The 17,946-nt window shown below is 47.9% G+C and overlaps 1 protein-coding gene across 2 annotated transcripts in view; it reads left to right on the forward strand.

Annotated features, from left to right (window-relative positions):
- The window catches only part of Znfx1 (zinc finger NFX1-type containing 1), a 31,147-nt gene extending 13,877 nt beyond the window's left edge, over positions 1-17,270 (forward strand). For both annotated transcript variants that reach the window (XM_055595994.1, XM_055595993.1), the window contains exons 4-14: positions 574-705; positions 2,360-2,508; positions 3,497-3,646; positions 5,721-5,835; positions 7,310-7,557; positions 9,244-9,383; positions 9,734-9,888; positions 10,242-10,387; positions 12,009-12,119; positions 12,369-12,464; positions 13,915-17,270. In XM_055595994.1, coding sequence (XP_055451969.1) covers positions 574-705; positions 2,360-2,508; positions 3,497-3,646; positions 5,721-5,835; positions 7,310-7,557; positions 9,244-9,383; positions 9,734-9,888; positions 10,242-10,387; positions 12,009-12,119; positions 12,369-12,464; positions 13,915-16,353 — 3,881 coding nt within the window. In that variant the 3' untranslated portion in view covers positions 16,354-17,270. The remainder of the gene's footprint in view (positions 1-573; positions 706-2,359; positions 2,509-3,496; positions 3,647-5,720; positions 5,836-7,309; positions 7,558-9,243; positions 9,384-9,733; positions 9,889-10,241; positions 10,388-12,008; positions 12,120-12,368; positions 12,465-13,914) is intronic.
- The last annotated feature ends 676 nt before the right edge of the window (positions 17,271-17,946 follow it).

Here is a 17,946-nt window from a genome sequence, read left to right on the forward strand (position 1 = left end):
ACCAAATAACCAAGATGTAATGGTTCGTTGGCATCTGTAATCCTAGCACTTGAAAGGGAGGGGTAAGCAGGGGTAGAAGGGGCAGGAATTCAAGGTCATCTTCAGATACATAGTGAGTTCCAGGCTACCCTGGACTATAAGAGACCTGTCAAAGAAAAGGTTTTGGGTATTTGTTTGTTTGTTTATTTGTTTTTTCTTTCATCTAGCTTTTATGCATTTAACTTTTAATCTTCAAATGTGTTCTCATGAAAGGAGGAAGAATATTTCTTTGCTTTATAAGACAGTCTCACTGTGTAGTCTAAGCTGGCCTTGAATTCACAGCAGTCCTCCTGCCTCTGTCTTCCAAGTGTTGGGATTACAGGTCTGCACCACCACATTTGGCCAATGAGAATGTTTTTAAGCAGATAGTAAACTGGTATTTGAAATCCTGTTTTTCTCCATGTAGGCAAATTTCAGATGAATATGCTTATTTAATAAGATTTGAGATACACAGCCGTTCACCTTTTAAGTTAATGAATAAAAATACTAAACTAAAATATACATTTTGTAACTTGTCTTTTCCTTATTTTCTAGGCAAAACCTATGTGGGTCTAAAAATTGTTCAGGCCCTTCTGACCAACAAGTCTGTTTGGCAAATTAATGCTCAGAAGTTCCCCATCTTGGTCGTATGTTACACTAATCATGCCTTGGACCAGTTTCTAGAAGGTAATGAATGTCTTCAGGCAAAATGGTTTTCTACCGGGGCTGTAGCTGTAGCTCAGTGGTGGAGCACTTCTTCCTGTGTTACAAGGTTCCAGCCTCCATCCTCTGCAACACACGAGCACAAGCAAACAGGGACACACACACACAGAGACACACCTCTCTAACCCTTGTCCACAGTCCTTATCCTCACACAAAAGGCTGGCTGATCTACCCTACTCTACACCTTGGGCACTCTCTCTGTCTTTCTGCTTCCCAAACCCAGGAATACTAATCACCTTCAGTCCTTGAATTCTTCTCCCTAGGCTGTCCCCTTTTGCCCTCCCCACCTCAGCATGAGTGCATCTAGCCCAGCTTGTACCAACTCATTCTTCAAGCCTTACCTTAAATGACCCCAGTGGACTTGTCCCATTGCCAAGTCCCCTTTATCCATTTTTTTCTTTTTGTATTTTAATGTTTGAAGATTAATTTATTTTAGTTTATGTTTGGGCATTTGCCTGCCTGGGTACTATATGTATGCCTAGTGCTGTCAGAGATTAGAAGAGGGTTCTGATCCCCTGGAACTGAAGTTGCAGATGGTTGTGTGGGTGCTGGGAATCAAACCCAGTCCTCTAGAAGAGCAGCCAATGATCTTAACTGATGAGAAGTCTCTGCAGCCCCTGCAATATTTGGGGGGGGGGGTGTCTGTGCCATGGACTCTAAACATTAAGGACTGGAAAATTTTTACTGTATTTATACAATAAATTAATCATAAAAAGTACACATTAGGGGCTGGAGAGATGGCTAAGTGGTTAAGAGTGCTGGCTGCTCTTCCACAGGGCCTGAGTAGAGTTTCTAGAACCCACATTGAACACCTCTCAATCTACCTGTAACAACCCCAGGAGACTGGACACCTTCTTGTGTCCCCAGTAGGTCTCTATTGACATAATCATAAACATATAAAATAAATCTTCTTAATGCTACTTGGCCTAGTGAATAACTAATACGTACTCTTCCTTTTGTTGAGACATTGCCCTGAATTTATTTCTCTGTGCTTTTCCCACCTATGTGGCCCTGTAGGCTCCACCCATCTGCTAGCTTAGGTCCTTTCTGTCCTTTTGCAGCAGCTGGTCCTTAAGTATTAGAGCTATAGCTATTGGAGTAAGTGGTTTAATGAGCCAGGATGTGAGACAGGAAAGCATATCAAAAGCCATGTCTCCAACATGTAAGCAGCCATTACATGTGTGGAATGGGTCACATGTACTGGCTGCTTGCTTCTACTGGGCCATGCTCGGAGATGCAGAAATAGGCTTTTGCTTATCCAGACTGTAGCCACACACAGTCATTCCTCCTGCCTCCAATTCTTACACAGAGTGAGGCACCAGTCCAGTGAGGTACCTCGCTGCCTTGCCTATGCTGTACAGCATTAGGCGTCAGGGCCAAGAGTCCTCTCTCCATTTGTCCAAGCCCACGTCCTTGCTCTTAAGCTTTATGCTTCTCTGCTTGGTTGCCCACATCTTCTTTGTTGCCTTCTCACACAAAATGGGATGAATATCCTGTAAGCACAAGTTTGTTCCGTTACGGGACCAGTTGAGATAAGATCCTAGACACACACAACTCTCACCTGAGCAAAGTCAACATCACCCTTCTCAGCTCTGGAATACTGCACGTTGCTTTACAGGCATCTACAGGTGCCAGAAGACCAGCATTGTGCGAGTGGGTGGAAGGAGCAACAGTGAAATCCTGAAGCAGTTTACCCTGAGGGAGCTGAGGAACAAGCGGGAATTCCGCCGCGTCCTCCCTATGCACCTTCGAAGGGCCTATATGAGTGTAAGTCCTTGTTCTGGAAGAGCCAAGGGGCTCAAGGGACCTGCATAGCATAGGAGCTGCTTTCTGGCTGGCTTTTCAGCCTTCTGAAGGACATAGCTTCCTTCTAGCATTTCATCCTGCTAATCTTTTGGTGCCCAAGACAGAGTTGAAAAAGTTCCTCTCCTGCCCCTACCAGGACCTTCAGTCTGCTTTCTCTAAACTACCCACATTCTTAGCTAGTGACTGGGAAGTGTCTTGGTTTTTCCATTCTTTTCTTTTGTTTTCTTTCCTTTTCTTGAACCAAACTTGAATAGAACTTTATTAAATACTGGCCAAGACCATGAATACTGGCCAGGTCCATACCCGGGATTTCATGAGTATGGGCGTGTCTTGGGTTTTCAAGACAGGGTTTCTGTGTGTACCTCTTCTCTTAGAACTCACTCTGTAGACCTGTCTGGCCTCAACTAAGAGATCCACCTGCCTCTACCTCCTAAGAGCTAGGATTAAAGGTGTGTGACATCAAGTCTTTTTATATGAGCAGGGTGCCCAATCAAAATCACAACTGGGTAGAGTGGCACAGAGTTTTATTCCCAGATATTAGGAAAACTGAGGTTGGTGGGATTAGTTAAACCAGAAGTTTGGGAACAGCCTGGGCAATGTAGCAAGAACCTGTGTCTTAAGCAAGTAGAGAAAAACAAAAAAACAAAACAAAACTCAGGTCTTATTATCAAGAAAGGAAAGAGGCTGTGAGGCTTGAAGTCTGACCAGAGTGCCTGGGGCCTGTTTTCCACTGTGTCCTTTTCTCCCTGCTACTGCCTGGCCAGGCCACTGAACACTGGTCCTTGGGTTTCAAGACCTTGTGATGTACTTGAGAAACTGGTTTGTTGACTGGTATGTTTACTTATTACTCATTCTTGCCTTTTCTTTCTTGGCTTTATTTTCTCTCAGGGCAGAAGCTGGCTTTGGGAAGGAATGTTTCTTCATCACCTCTTTCTTCTGTTCTTGGCAGATTGTGACAGAGATGAAGGAGTCTGAGCAAAAACTTCAGGAAGGGGCACAGACCCTGGAGTGCACTACCCTGGGAGTCCTTCGGGAACAGTACCTGGAGAAGTACATCTCTGCCCAGCACTGGGACAGCCTCATGAACGGACCCATGCAGGTAGGGCTGCCCAGAGGGTGTTCATCACATGGAGGTAGCTCCAACAGAAGCCTTATTTGTCTGTAGACCCAATGCTGCTGGAGTGACGCGCTTCCTGTTGTAATAAGCAGTTGAGGGTCCTTAGGGACAAAGCTCTGCAGGCCACCTACTGGCTTTGGATGGCTTTGCTCTGCACAGGTTATTGGATCTATGTGCCGGTTTACTCTGCTCTAAGATGGGGATAACATTAAGTTGGAGTTTGGGGTTTACTGAGTAGAAGAGTACTTAACTAATGAGAACAAGGTTCTGTGTTTGGTCCCCAGTACAGGCACACTGACAGACAGACTGGCTGACTGACTGACTCAGAGACTCACACAGACACACACACACACACAAGCACACACATATGGACAATAGTAGCATTAAGTTGAGCACTATGAAATTGCTACCACTTGTAATTTTGGCTTAGGAAAACATGGCAGTTTGAGTAGATACAGTGGTACATGCCTAGCACCCAGCAACAGATACAAGAGGATCGCTGCAAGCTCCAGGCCAGCCTGGGTTAACTACAGTAAGTTCTCAGATTGCACATTGAAATGCCGTCCCAAAAAAACAACAAAAATGGAAATTTTTTTACTGCTCAGCTTCACTGTTAGAGGATTACTATTTGGACATAAAGTTAGTATTTATAAGCCTTTGTGAAGTTTATGTTTGGAATTGTCTGTTTTATTTTTTTGTTTGAGATTTGGTATCACTATGTAGAACAGGCTGATCTCGGACTAACAGAGATCCATCTGCCTCTGCCTCTCAAGTGCTGTGATTAAATGGTGCTTTGTTTTTGTTTAAATCTCTTTTTATGTGCATGGGTGTTTTGCCTGTGTCTGTGTACCATTTTTGTGTCTGGTGTCCACAGAGACCAGAAGAAGGCACTATCACTTTGAACTGGAGTTAGAGATGGTTGTGAGCTACCATGTGGGTGCTAGAAATTGAACCCAGGTTCCCTGGAAATCTATTAGTGCTCTTAACTGCTAAGCCATCTCTCCAGCTCATTTGCTTGTTTTTGAAACAGTCTTATATATCCAAGTTGGCCTTTCATTCATTATGTAACCCACGACCACAATGACCTAGAACTCCTAATCCCCCTGCCTCCATCTCCCAGGTGCTGGCATTATAGGCTTATGACATCATGCCCAGTTATAAGTGTCATATGGAAGAAAATCCTAACCAGAAGTATAGTCCATCTCAGGAACTTAGGAGTCAACGGTGTGGAGTGTATAGACTGAATGCGGGTTTATATCAGTATGATCCCAACTAAGCAGATGTGTGATACACTGCCTGCCTAGAGGACCCTGCAATGACTAACTAAGACCTTCCCTGTAAGATGGCTGTCCTTGCATCACTGGGCTAGTGAGAAGCAATGGGACAGAGAGGTCTGTGGTCACCTGGATGGTGTCCTTAGCTCCAGCTGCCTGCTGCCATTTGGTACAAAAGCTCCTTGTTGTCATGATCCTCTTGACTTTGTCAAGACAAGCGAGATATTTGGATTTTAGCATTTTGTGTAAATAGTATTAAAGAAAGTGTTTTGTAACCTCCGAATTTAATTTAGTTTTATTTTATTTAGGACAAGGGCACAAAGGGCACATGTAGCCCATGCTGGTCGCAAGCTCAAGTGTTTCTAAAGATATTTGAAAATATGTTTTCACAAGAATCAGGAGGACGAGCACCTTACTTGACCATCCAATGTGTGGTGTCCTGAAATTATTCCCTCCATAGGGAGTATGGTACCTGTATTAGAGCTGGGCTTTGGTGTATAGCCCATGCTGTATAGCTGAGGCTGGCCCTCAGATGCCTGATTTCCCTGCCCCAACTTCCCAGGTGCTAGGATGACAGACATGTATCACCAACTCAGCAGCCTCGGAACTGTAAGGTTTGGGCTTTAGATTTTCTGTGGTTAGAACCCAGGGCTTCATTCAAATGAAGCAAGAACCTGCCCTTGAAATTTACCCTCAGGAAAGAATTTTAAGTCCTTTAAAGAGACACTGTCTTCATACTAGCTGTCACAGAGTTCTCATGACTGACAATTCTTCCTTCACAGGATGCTGACTGGATCTGTGTCCAGCCCTCAAAGCATTCCATGATGCTTGAATGGTTGGGGCTTGGTGTGGGCTCTTTCACGCAGAATGCTTCTCCAGCAGGACCTGAGAACACAGGTAAGAAGTCCATGTGACCCACGACACCATGAGCTAGAGTGTGCTGGAAGCCAGAACAACATGACTCAAATATAGTACGAATACTTAACAAATCTAAGTCAGTCAGCAAAAGCCTTATAGGAAAGTGAGTCACAGACTGATCAGGAGCACTACAAATGAGAGAACACTGTTGTTGAGTACACACATGGAACATGCTTGTTGGAAACTGAAGAGTTAGTGCTGGGATACAGCTCAGTAGATTGCTTGCCTAGCATGCACTGTAGGTGCTGAAGGTCCCATCCTCAGCACCCTGAAACCAGGTATGGTGGCACATGCTTGTAATCCCAGGATTCAAAAGGTAGGGGCAGGAGGATCAGAAGTTCAGGGTCATCCTTAACTATATAACAACTTCAAGCCAGGCATAGTGACACATGCCTTTAATTCCAGCACTAGGTAGGCAAAGGCAGATAGATCTCTGTGTCTTCAAACCCAGCTTAGTTTACATAGTGAGTTCTAGGACAGCCAGGGCTGTTGAGAGACCCCGTCTCATAAAACCAAAACCAGAGCAGAGTACAGTGCCACAGCTGTGATCCCAGCACTCGGGAGGCAGAGGCCGGTGGATCTCTGTAAGGTCAGCCTAGTCTAAAAAGCGAGTCCAAGACAGCCAGGGCCATACAGAGAAACCCTATCTCAGAAACAAAAACACAAAATAAACCTTAACTATATAACTGACAATCTTGGGCTGTGTGAGAACTTGTCTCAAAACACACACACACACACACACACACACACACACACACAGAGTGAAAAAAAAAAAAAGCCAAGTGTTGGTGCATGACTTTCATCCTAGCACTCAGAAGGCAGAGGCAGGCAGATCTCTGTAAGTTTAAGGGCCATCCTGATTTACAGAGCAAGTTCTAGGACAGCCAGAAAAACCCTGTTTCAAAAACTAACAACAGGGCTAGGTGTGGTGGTACATGCCTTTAATCCCAGCACTTGAGAGGCAGAAGCAGATGTATCTCTGAATTTGAAGCCAGCTTGGTCTACAGAGAGAATCCAGGGCAGCCAGGGCTACATAGGGAAACCCTGTCTTGAAAAACAAAACAAAAACCATCGCCCACAGAAATAGAGGCTTCTTGGGCTAGAGAGATGGCTCAGAGGTTGAGAATACCAGCTCTTCTTCCAAAGGTCCTGAGTTCAGTTCCCAGCAACCACATGGTGGCTCACAACCATCTATAATGAGATCTGGTGCCCTCTTCCGGCATGCAGGCACACATGCAGGTAGAACACTGTATAAATAATAAATAAATCTAAAAAAAAAATAAGAGCCTTCTTTATTATGATTTTTAAACCATCATAAAGTGTAACAAATGAACACAAAGAATGCTTTGTCATTGGCCCTCTTCCCATGTTCCTGTCCCAGGACTGCTTAGTGCCATGAGACTAGTGTGGTAGCTTCTGCAGGTGCCCCTGTCCCACCTGCTTCCTCTCTCAGCCCAGGCAGAAGGAGAAGAGGAGGAGGAAGAGGACGAGGAGGGCTCCCTAATCGAGATTGCAGAGGAAGCTGACCTGATTCAAGCGGACCGAGTGATTGAAGAGGAAGAGGTGGTGAGACCCCGGAGAAGAAAGAAGGAAGACAATGGGGCGGATCAGGAGTTGGCTAAAATGCTTTTGGCCATGAGACTAGACCAGTATGGACCTGGAACTACAGCTGGAGAGGAGCAAGCTACAGAAGAGTGGCAGGTAAACCAACTTCCTTCCCTAAAGCCCCCAACAGAACAGGGAAGAGGATTCAGTTTTACCAGGCAGACCTGGGTTAGGTTCTGCTGAAACAGGCTTTGGAGGGTTTGGCCACTGCTGTTACTACTGCTTGTCACTTCATCCTCACAGCTGGCTGCTGTACTGTCGTGCACCTAGCCTGAGGGTAGAAAGCTATGGTTGGTCAGAGGAGCCTAGAAAGAACGAACAACAGGTTCATTGACACCTGAGAAGCAGGTGTCAAGGTGCTCCCCTGGGTGGAGCTTTCAGAAAAACGTGACTCATTATTTCACCTACCTTCTCAGTCATGTTGTCTGAGAAGAGCCAGTGCAGGCATAGAGGGTGAGAATAAGCCGGAAAGCAGACTTCATCCTTCAGTCAGCCTGGCATCCACACTTACTTAGAGCTAGAGTGGTGTGAGTTAGTCCCCTGTAAACTTTCCTCTGGTTTGGGTCAAACATTTACTATGTGTTACTACGACAGCAGGGAACCGGCTACTCCAAATCCCAATTTGTAACACTTCTGGAGATGGTCTCTTAAGGACAATGTGGGTGCAATAGTTTTCACCTAAAGCTTTGTGCCTTACAGGTTCAAGTCAATAGCACAGCGTGGGGGCAGAGGCATAGGCCCATTTCTTAAAACTGCCTATTGTGCTTCTCTATTTTGTCAATAGTGTGGTGACATCTATTTCACATGCCAGTCTTCATACAGTCTTGTAGCCTCATTCAGTGACAGATCCAGAAGGGAGTGCTTCCTCTTAAGAGATTGTGAGTGCATTGGACCATTGTCACAGGCTTGTGGCAGGCCCTGTATTAAGCACCTGCTCCTAGGCAACGGCCCAAAAAACATTGAGCAATAGCTGGGCCTCCTCTACTTTGATGACACACACCCATTTTAGAAAGGGAAATAGATGCTAGTCAAACAAGTTCAGACAGGAGTAGTAGTAGAAGGGGCATGGCACAGACACACTTAACTTACTAGAAAATGTTATGATGAGCCAGACAGTGGTGGCGTACACCTTTAATCCCAGCACTGGGAGGCAGAGGGAGGTAGATCTTGTGAGTTCAGGTCTACAAAGTGAGCCTAGAGCAGCCAGGGCCATTACACAAAGAAACACTGTCTCAAACAAACAAATAAACAAAATATCATGATAGTATCTGAGACATTGTGTGTGATTTTGTTTTATTTTATTTTATTTTATTTTTAAGATTTATTACATATACAGTGTTCTGCCTGCATGTACACCTGCATGCCAGAAGAGGGCACCAGATTTCATTATAGATGGTTGTAAGCCACCATGTGGTTGCTAGGAATTGAACTCAGGACCTTTGTAAGAGCAGCCAGTGCTCTTAACCTCTGAGCCATCTCTTCAGCCCTTTGTGTGATTTTTAAAAGGTGAAACACAAGTAAAGACAGCCAGTGTCAGCCTTCGCTGGCCAGTGGAGCTTCTTCCCATGGTTCTTTGCATTGCCAAGCTGGTAGCCAGGTCACACTGCCTGAGAAGAGACAGGACAGGCTTGGGGTCCAGGCAGTTCTCTGGAACTTTGTGCAGCTTTTCATTGATGGAGAAGCTGTTGGGAGAGTGAGACAGAGTTCATTGGGGGTGGCAACCCCTTTGCTTCTGTACTGGGGCCCTGCTCACTTTCTCTTGACTGGTGTTGATATCTACAGACCCAGCGCAGCCAGAAAAAGAAAATGAAGAGGAAAGTGAAGGTTGAGCTTCGCAAACTGAACACCATGACGGAGGCTGAGGCCAGAGCGATCCATGATGTCTGGCAGCTGGACCTGAACTCTCGCTGGCAGCTTTATAGGTATGGTGCCCAAGCCTAGCCAGTCTATATCATTTCCTATGGAATTTCTGTTGGGTTCCTAGGATGGGTCAGATTGGGCAGGATCTCATATAGCTCGAGGGGAAAAGGCTACTGGGAAGCGTTAATAATAGAGCTGTGTCTCTATTCTGTGTCCTCACCTCCCTCCTGTGGACCCTGCACATCTTTTACAGTACCTTTTAGCTTGGTTTCTGTAATTCTGGGCCTCATTCACTCTATCTGGCTTATAAACCCTGTAGGGCTTTAGGGTTCACTTCAGGTACAGGTACATCATTCCCTCAGAGAGCACTTACTAAAGAAAGGCTTCCTTTCCCTGCTTCTTCATTCTCCAGGCTCTGGTTGCAGATGTACCAAGCTGACACTCGCCGGAAGATCCTCAGCTATGAACGCCAGTACCGCACGTCAGCAGAAAGAATGGCCGAGCTAAGACTCCAGGAAGACCTGCACATCCTTAAAGACGCCCAGGTTGTGGGCATGACAACCACAGGTAGGAAGGTGTGGGGATTTACCTGTTCAAACCAAGTTCACCTTGTGCCCAGATTCTATCAGATGAAGGAAAACATGGTGAGAACTGTTGCCAGCTGCCCTGATCTTGGAAACTCTTGGTGACATTTTCTTACTTGTTGCATTCCTTAAAACTCATCACAACCAACAACCGTGAAGCTCAGGACCACTCTCACTCACTCCTCACACCCCCCCTCACTTATTCAGTGGCCACTCCAGCCCCAGATGAGCAGGGAGGCCTAGTTTCTGCCAGCCCAGGAAAGGTACAAAAGAGGTGACCCTTTGGGTCTTGTACCCCTAGCTCAAAGGAGCCTCTCTCATCTTTCCTGATTTGAGGTGCTGCCAAGTACCGCCAGATCCTGCAGCAGGTGGAGCCTAGGATTGTCATTGTAGAAGAAGCTGCTGAAGTTCTTGAGGCCCACACCATTGCCACGCTAAGCAAAGCTTGCCAGCATCTCATTCTGATTGGGGACCACCAGCAGGTAAAGCAAGAATTCTTAGAAGATGGGTGTTCTCATGAATAGGGCGAGCAGAAGACCCTGGCCTTTCTAGTTAACAATCTTCAAGCTTACTGGTGACTCTGTGCTTGCTTTCTTCCTTGAATCCATGTTCTTTTCCTCTGCAACCCCAATCTAGTCAGAGATTGCCCCCAGGGCCTTCTGCCCTACTCCTGAACTCTGCATCCCTAGCCATACAGATCGGATTGGCCTCCAATTTTAATCCTCTTGTCTTTGGGATTATAGAACTGTACCACGTTGCTTAGCCCAACATGCCTTTAAAAATTATTTAAACAGTGTCTTTTATTTATTTGATGTTTATGAGTGTTTTGCCTAGGTGTCGGTGTACCCCATACCTGCAGTGCCTGTGGAGGCTAGAAGAGGGTGTCAAATCCCCTTAGACTAGAAATCCAGAGAGCTGTGAGGTGCTACATGGATACTGGGAATTGAACTTGGGTCCCCTGCAAGAGCAGCCAATGCTCTTATCCATAGAGCCATCTCTCCAGCCCTCATCATGGACAATTGCATAGTTCCTTAAGTCTTTTTTTTTTAATTAATTAATTTTTTTGTTTTGTTTTGTTGAGACGGGGTTTCTCTGTGTAGCCCTGCTTGTCCTAGAACTAGCTCTGTAGAGCAAGCTCGCCTCGAAGTCATAGAGATCCTCCTGCCTCTGCCTCCCATTGCTGGGATCAAAGGCCTGTGCCACCACCACCCAGCTAGTTCCTTCAGTCTTGCTTTCATTTGGCTACTTTCTGGTCTGTCCCCTAAAAGGAGCCAAAGTGAATTAAAAGCAACAACAGAAACACACCTGACAGTGGTGGTGCACACCTTTGATCCCACCACTTAGGTGGCAGAGGCAGGTGATCTTCAAGTTTGAGGCCAGCTTTACAGAGCAAGTTCCAGGACAGCTAGGGCTACACAGAGAGACCCTGTCTGGAAAACAACGAAAAACAAAACAAAAAAGTAAATTATCCAGGCATTGCCAGTTTGTGCCACATACTGGTACAGCTGCCTCAAATGACCCCAAACTTAAATCTTAGTAAATGTGAGCATGTCACCATTCAACCCCCCCGGGGCTTCTCACCACTCTTGATGTTAAAAATCAAGCTCCTTTGGTTTTGAGATGGTCTCGTGTAGCCCAGGCTAGCCTTGAACTCGCTTGGTAACTGAGGATGGCTTTATGCTCCTGACCCTTGCCTCCACTTCCCAAGTGTGGGATCACAGGGACATGCACAGCCATACTTGGCCTAGAAGCTGCTACATAGTGAGACCACCTCAGAAATAAGAGTGGTCTTTGTCCTGTGTCTCTGGCTCACTCATTTGCTTAGGGCTCTGATTCACTGTCCTTCCTGTCCCTGTTCATGGCTTTGCAACTTCCTCCATGCTGTTATCAACTCGGGTCACTGTTCAGAGGTCTAGCCAAAGAATTCCCACCCTCAGGCTTAGGCTCTCCCTTACATTTCCCTGGGTTCTTCATGGTTCCTATTAATCCTCAACTTGTCAGTGCCTAGACTAGCAGCCGCCTTCCAGTAGACGGTGCTTGAAATACATGCTGCTGGGTGATCAGTGTGTTTCCAGCAGAGAATTCTCATGTTTCTCTCTGCAGCTACGCCCCAGTGCTAATGTGTATGATCTGGCCAAGAACTTCAACCTTGAGGTGTCCCTGTTTGAACGCCTGGTAAAAGTGAACATCCCCTTCGTCCGTCTGAATCACCAGGTGAGGCTGGGCTCATGTTACGACAGACATAGGGGAGAAGGCACCGGGGTATATGCCACCTGCCAGCAATTAGAGCTGGTGTATCGCTGAAGTAGCCTATCACAAGGTCCCCTGCTTCTCAGGATGAAGCCACTTGCATCATGCTTTCTCCTAGTTGTTATCTCTGTAGGCTTCCTGTTGGTATCCATAGCCTCCAGAGGAAATGGCTCTTTGTCTTGCTCATGTTGCTAACCACACGTGTTGTTCCAGCACCGCATGCGCCCTGAAATCGCCCGCCTTTTGACCCCCCACATTTACCAGGATTTGAAGAACCATCCCTCTGTCCTCAAGTATGAGCAGATTAAGGTCAGTCTGTCCTCTCCGGCCATCTCTGCTGGTGTCAGCAGCCTAGGAGGTTTCTGTTACCCGTCGGGGGTTGAGGGGAAAGCTTTTAAAAGTAGTAGAGGGCCTGGAGATGGCTCAGCACTTAAGAGTGTATACTGCCAGGGTGATGGTGCACATCTTTAATTCCAGCACTGGGGAGGAGGAGACAGAGGCAGACGGAGCTCTGTGAGTTTAAGGCAAGTCTTGTGTACATATAGCGAGCTCCAAGACAACAGGAGCTTCATGATAGATTCTGTCTCAAAGAAAAAGAGTGTACTGCTCTTGTAGAGGACCCAGGTTCAATTCCTACCACACACAGTGGGTCCCTCACGACTGCTTCTACCTCCAGGTCCAGGGCATCCAGTACTGATCATTTCCTGGCCTCTCTGCATCTTCTGGTCTTTATGGGCACCCACACTTGGGTATATATACACACATTTAAAAACAAAAACAAAAAACATGGGTCTGGAGAGATGGCTCAGCAGCTAAGAGCACTGGCTGCTCTTTCAGAGGTGCTGAGTTCAGTTCCCACATGATGTTTTACAACCATCTATGATGAGGTCCAATGTCCTCAACTGGGAGGGCATGCCGGCATGCCAGCATCTGTGTGCAGATAGAACATCATATATATATAAATAAATAAATAAAATAAATATAGAATCTGAAAAAAAGAGGGGGGCACGATGGGATAGATCCAGCTCAGGATTGCCAAGCCTTAGGAAGAGGGACAGGACAGAGGATCTTGACCTGGTTTAATCTCAGTTTTGCCACTTAGCAGCTTTGTGACCTTGAGCAAGTCCAGCAAGAGATCCAGGTGGCGTAGTCCTCTGTGCAGTGGGAATGACTGCTTCTGCCTTGTCCCCGAGCCAGGCGGAGGGGTCTGTGTGCAGCAGTCAGCAGTGGGGTGCTCAGCACCATCAGCTGCTTCCTCATCACCGACTGTTGCTTAGTCCCTTGGCCATTACAGGTGATTTAGATACTTAGAAAGCTAAAATAGGCTAATCATTTAAAATCTCAGTGCCATGGCCTGAGATAAAACACATGGCCACTAACTTCAAAGATAAAGATTTGAGGTAGAGTCAGTGGTCAGTGTCCATGAGGTAAGAAAAAGAAGTGCCAAGAGCCTGGCAGGGTGGTGGCACACACCTGTAATTCCAGCACTCTAGGAGGCAGAGGCAGGCGGATTTCTGTGAGTTTGAGGCCAGCATGGTCTACAAAGTAAGTCTAGGACAGCCAAGGTACACAGAGAAACCCTGTCTTGAAAAGAAAAAAACAAACAAACAAAAAAAACAAATATGAGTGCCAAGAGCTGGGGTTTAGCTCAGAGGTCCAGCACCTGCTTAGCATGTTTGAGGCTCTGGGTTCCATCCGCAGTGCTGAGGAGGAAAGCGCCTCAAGGGAGTCTCTGATGTGCTGCCACCTTGCTTTTCAGGGGGTCTCCTCCAACCTCTTTTTTGTGGAGCACAACTTTCCTGAACAGGAGATCCAAGAAGGCAAAAGCCACCAGAACCAGCACGAAGCACACTTTGTGGTGGAGTTGTGCCAGTACTTCCTGTGCCAGGAGTACCTGCCCTCCCAGATCACCATCCTCACCACCTACACTGGGCAGCTCTTCTGTTTGCGAAAACTCATGCCTGCCCAGACATTTGCTGGCATCAAGGTCCATGTGGTGGACAAGTACCAAGGGGAAGAGAACGACATCATCCTCCTCTCACTAGTGCGGAGCAACCAAGAGGGCAAGGCGGGCTTTCTCCAGACCCCCAACCGCATCTGCGTAGCTCTGTCCCGGGCCAAGAAGGGGATGTACTGCATCGGGAACATGCAGATGCTTGCCAAGGTGCCTCTGTGGAGCAGGATCATCCATACCCTTCGAGAGAACAACCAAATCGGCCCATCCCTCCGCCTCTGTTGCCAGAACCACCCTGACACCCACACCCTTGTATCCAAAGCTTCTGACTTCCAAAAAGTGCCGGAAGGAGGCTGCAGCCTGCCTTGTGAGTTCCGGTTGGCCTGTGGGCATGTGTGCACACGTGCCTGCCACCCATATGACTCCTCCCACAAGGAGTTCCAGTGCATGAAGCCATGCCAGAAAGTCATCTGCCAGGATGGGCACCGGTGTCCGCTTGTTTGCTTCCAGGAGTGTGAGCCTTGTCAGGTGCAAGTGCCCAAAATCATTCTCCAGTGTGGTCACAAACAGATGGTCCCTTGTTCAATGTCAGAGTCAGATTTCTGTTGCCAGGAGCCTTGTCCCAAGGTACTGAGATGTGGCCACAGATGCAGCCACATGTGTGGTGAGGATTGTGTGCGTCTGTGTTCAGAAAAGGTCACTGTGAACCTTAACTGTGGGCACAGTCAACTGGTGAAGTGTGGTGAGGTGGAAAATCTAAAATATGGTCTGCCAGTCAAGTGTGCCACCAAGTGTGGCGCTATCCTAGACTGTGGCCACCCTTGCCCAGGCTCCTGTCACAGTTGCTTTGAAGGGCGATTCCATGAGCGCTGTCAACAGCCCTGCAAGCGCCTGCTCATCTGCTCACACAAGTGCCAGGAGCCCTGCACTGGTGAGTGCCCACCCTGCCAGCGGACATGTCAGAACCGCTGTGTCCACAGCCAGTGCAAGAAGAAGTGTGGGGAGTTGTGCAGCCCCTGCGTGGAGCCCTGTGTCTGGCGCTGCCAGCACTACCAGTGTACCAAACTCTGCTCAGAGCCCTGCGATCGGCCTCCATGCTATGTGCCTTGTACTAAGCTGCTGGCTTGCGGCCACCCTTGCATTGGTCTGTGTGGGGAGCCATGTCCCAAGAAGTGCCGTGTCTGCCAACTGGATGAGGTCACCCAAATCTTTTTTGGCTTTGAGGATGAGCCTGATGCCCGCTTTGTACAGCTGGAAGACTGCAACCACATCTTTGAGGTACAAGCCCTGGACCGCTACATGAACGAGCAGAAGGATGATGAGGTTGCCATCAAGTTGAAGGTCTGCCCCATCTGCCAGGTCCCCATCCGCAAAAACCTGAGGTATGGGGCCAGCATCAAACAGCGACTGGAAGAGATAGAAATCGTCAAGGGCAAGATCCTGGGCTCTGCAGGGGAGATCGCAGCCAGCCAGGAACAACTCAAGGCCCTGCTGGAGAGCAAGACCCTCTTCTACCAGCTGCGTCCTGAGGAATTCCTGATGCTCAAAGAGAAGCTGGCTCGGAAAAACCTGTCAGTGAAGGACCTGGGCCATGTGGAGAATTCCATCAGCTTCTACGACCACTTGGCCAACCTGGAGGGATCTCTGGAAAAGGTGCATTACTTAGAAAAGCAGAGAGTGAGGACTCGACTGGAACAGGTTTACGAGTGGCTGGCCAAAAAGCGCTTGAGCTTCAGCGGCCAGGAACTGAGCGACCTCCAGAGTGAAATCCAGAGGCTCACCTACTTGGTGAACCTCCTGATGCGCTGCAAGATGGCAGAGAATCTGAAAGACAGCATAGCAGAAGAGGTCTCCAGCATCCGGAATATTCTCGAAAAAACATCTAAGTTCACCCAGGAAGATGAACAGCTTGTGAAGAAAAAGATGGATGCCCTGAAAACCACCCTTCCCTGCTCTGGCCTGGGCATCTCAGAGGAAGAACGGGTGCAGATTGTCACCGCCATGGGTGTTTCTCAAGGCCATTGGTTCAAGTGCCCCAATGGCCACATCTATGTAATTACTGAGTGTGGGGGAGCCATGCAGAGGGCCACCTGTCCTGAGTGTCAGGAGGTGATTGGTGGTGAAAATCATACTCTCGAGAGAAGCAACCAGCTTGCCCCTGAGATGGATGGAGCCCAGCACCCTGCCTGGTCAGACACAGCCAACAACCTGATGAACTTTGAGGAGATCCACAGGATGATGTAAAGTTGGCACCCTAAAGCCTTTTGCCACCTCAGCCAGGTTGGCTCCCCTGTGGAGGAAGCAGTTCATTAGTGCCCTTTAGTCTTCGCACTTGTTTAAGGATCCACTTTTAGGGCTTGCCCATGTGATTCTAGATGAACCCCTGCGCTAGAGTAAGCACTTTACCTCCAGCACTGAGCAGAGCCCACATCTCTCAGCTCCTCGCCTGCAGTAGGCAGGACTCCTGGAGCATCTGGCCTCCACCCAGGGCTATTAGGGTAATTGGGTCTTGGTGTGGTCAGCACTTCTTTGTGTTCCCAGGGTGCACTGCTTCTTATGGCCAGGCCCTAACTTGCTGACTAACTTCCACTGTAATAACAGCAGCCCAGAGCTTTAGGAACCACTTACCCTTCAAGGAGCACAAGAACGCCGGCACCCTACTCCTTGGGCTCCTGCCCTCCCGGAGATGGAGGCCTGTGACAGACACTTCACCAACTCCTCTTGACCCCATTACATAGCCACTGTCCCCAGCGGGGTGGGGCTCCCACAGCAGGCCCAGGCTGAGCAACCCCTGCACCGTCCTGAATCTTGCACTCAAATAGCAGGGGTGGGTGGGTGCGTCTCTGTAGGAGAGGCTCTGTGGTGGTGCTGCCTGAGGGTCCAGCGTCAGCAGTACCTCCTGCGAGCCTTCATCCCAGCACCCTTCCCTGGCAGCCTTTGCCTGGGCAGGGTTAGCATGCCAGCAGCTTCTGCAGGCCCCGGCCCCAGGCCCACTGCCTGCCTCCGCATCTCTTTCCGTGTTCCTTGTTCCGTAGAACAGTTAGGCATCTCAGGTCCTTTCTAATGTTGGCCACAAAAGCCCCTTTCTTATGTATGCATTTCCTTTTTTTGTCTTTACTATGCACTTTAGCCTATAAAGCCAATTAATAAAAATGATTGAAAAAAAGTCTATGGTCTATATCTCTGCTTGCTTTTTGCTGTATTAGTAACTGATGAACCCAGGGCTTCTGCTATGTTCTACAAGCATCGCAAGCCTTACCCAGTGGCTTGTCCACTTTCCTTTCGGTAACAACTTGGGGGACCAGAGAATTGTGGATAGGGCATTGCATACGGTGAGGCATGTGTCATTTTTTTTTGGGGGGGGGGGGGGTGTCATTCAGCTGATGAGCCTAATTTTACCCAGGTAGCCTTACCATAAGAAAATGTCTCCGAAGACAATCTATATAGCAGTTCATATTCCTAATGAGTTCTGCATTTGGCTACTTAAAATACACTTGTTTGTGGCTGAGTGTGGTGTTTAACCAGCAGGGCTTGGTTTTCTCCTTCCACTGTGTGGGTCCCCAGGATGCCCTGTCCTCAGGGCGGTCTTGCCTTCAGCAGCTAAGCCTTCTCACTGGATCCGTGCCTTTTAACATGGGGATCTTTCTGCCAAAGGCATAGCCTAGTCTGAACCACACCCCCAGCACCAGATCAATCTCCACTTTCTCTCTCTTCAGCACTTCATCTGGAGCCATTTAATTTGTAAGGGGGTAAGAGGTCTAGGACAATGGCTAGGGGCAGGGCTGGGTGGGGTGAAGGAGGCAGCAACTAGTTTAGCCCCCAACAACCCCAGGTTAT

Source organism: Psammomys obesus, unplaced genomic scaffold (genome assembly GCF_907164565.1).
Source record: "Psammomys obesus unplaced genomic scaffold, mPsaObe1.curated_primary_1811, whole genome shotgun sequence".
Taxonomy (NCBI): Eukaryota; Metazoa; Chordata; class Mammalia; order Rodentia; family Muridae; genus Psammomys; species Psammomys obesus.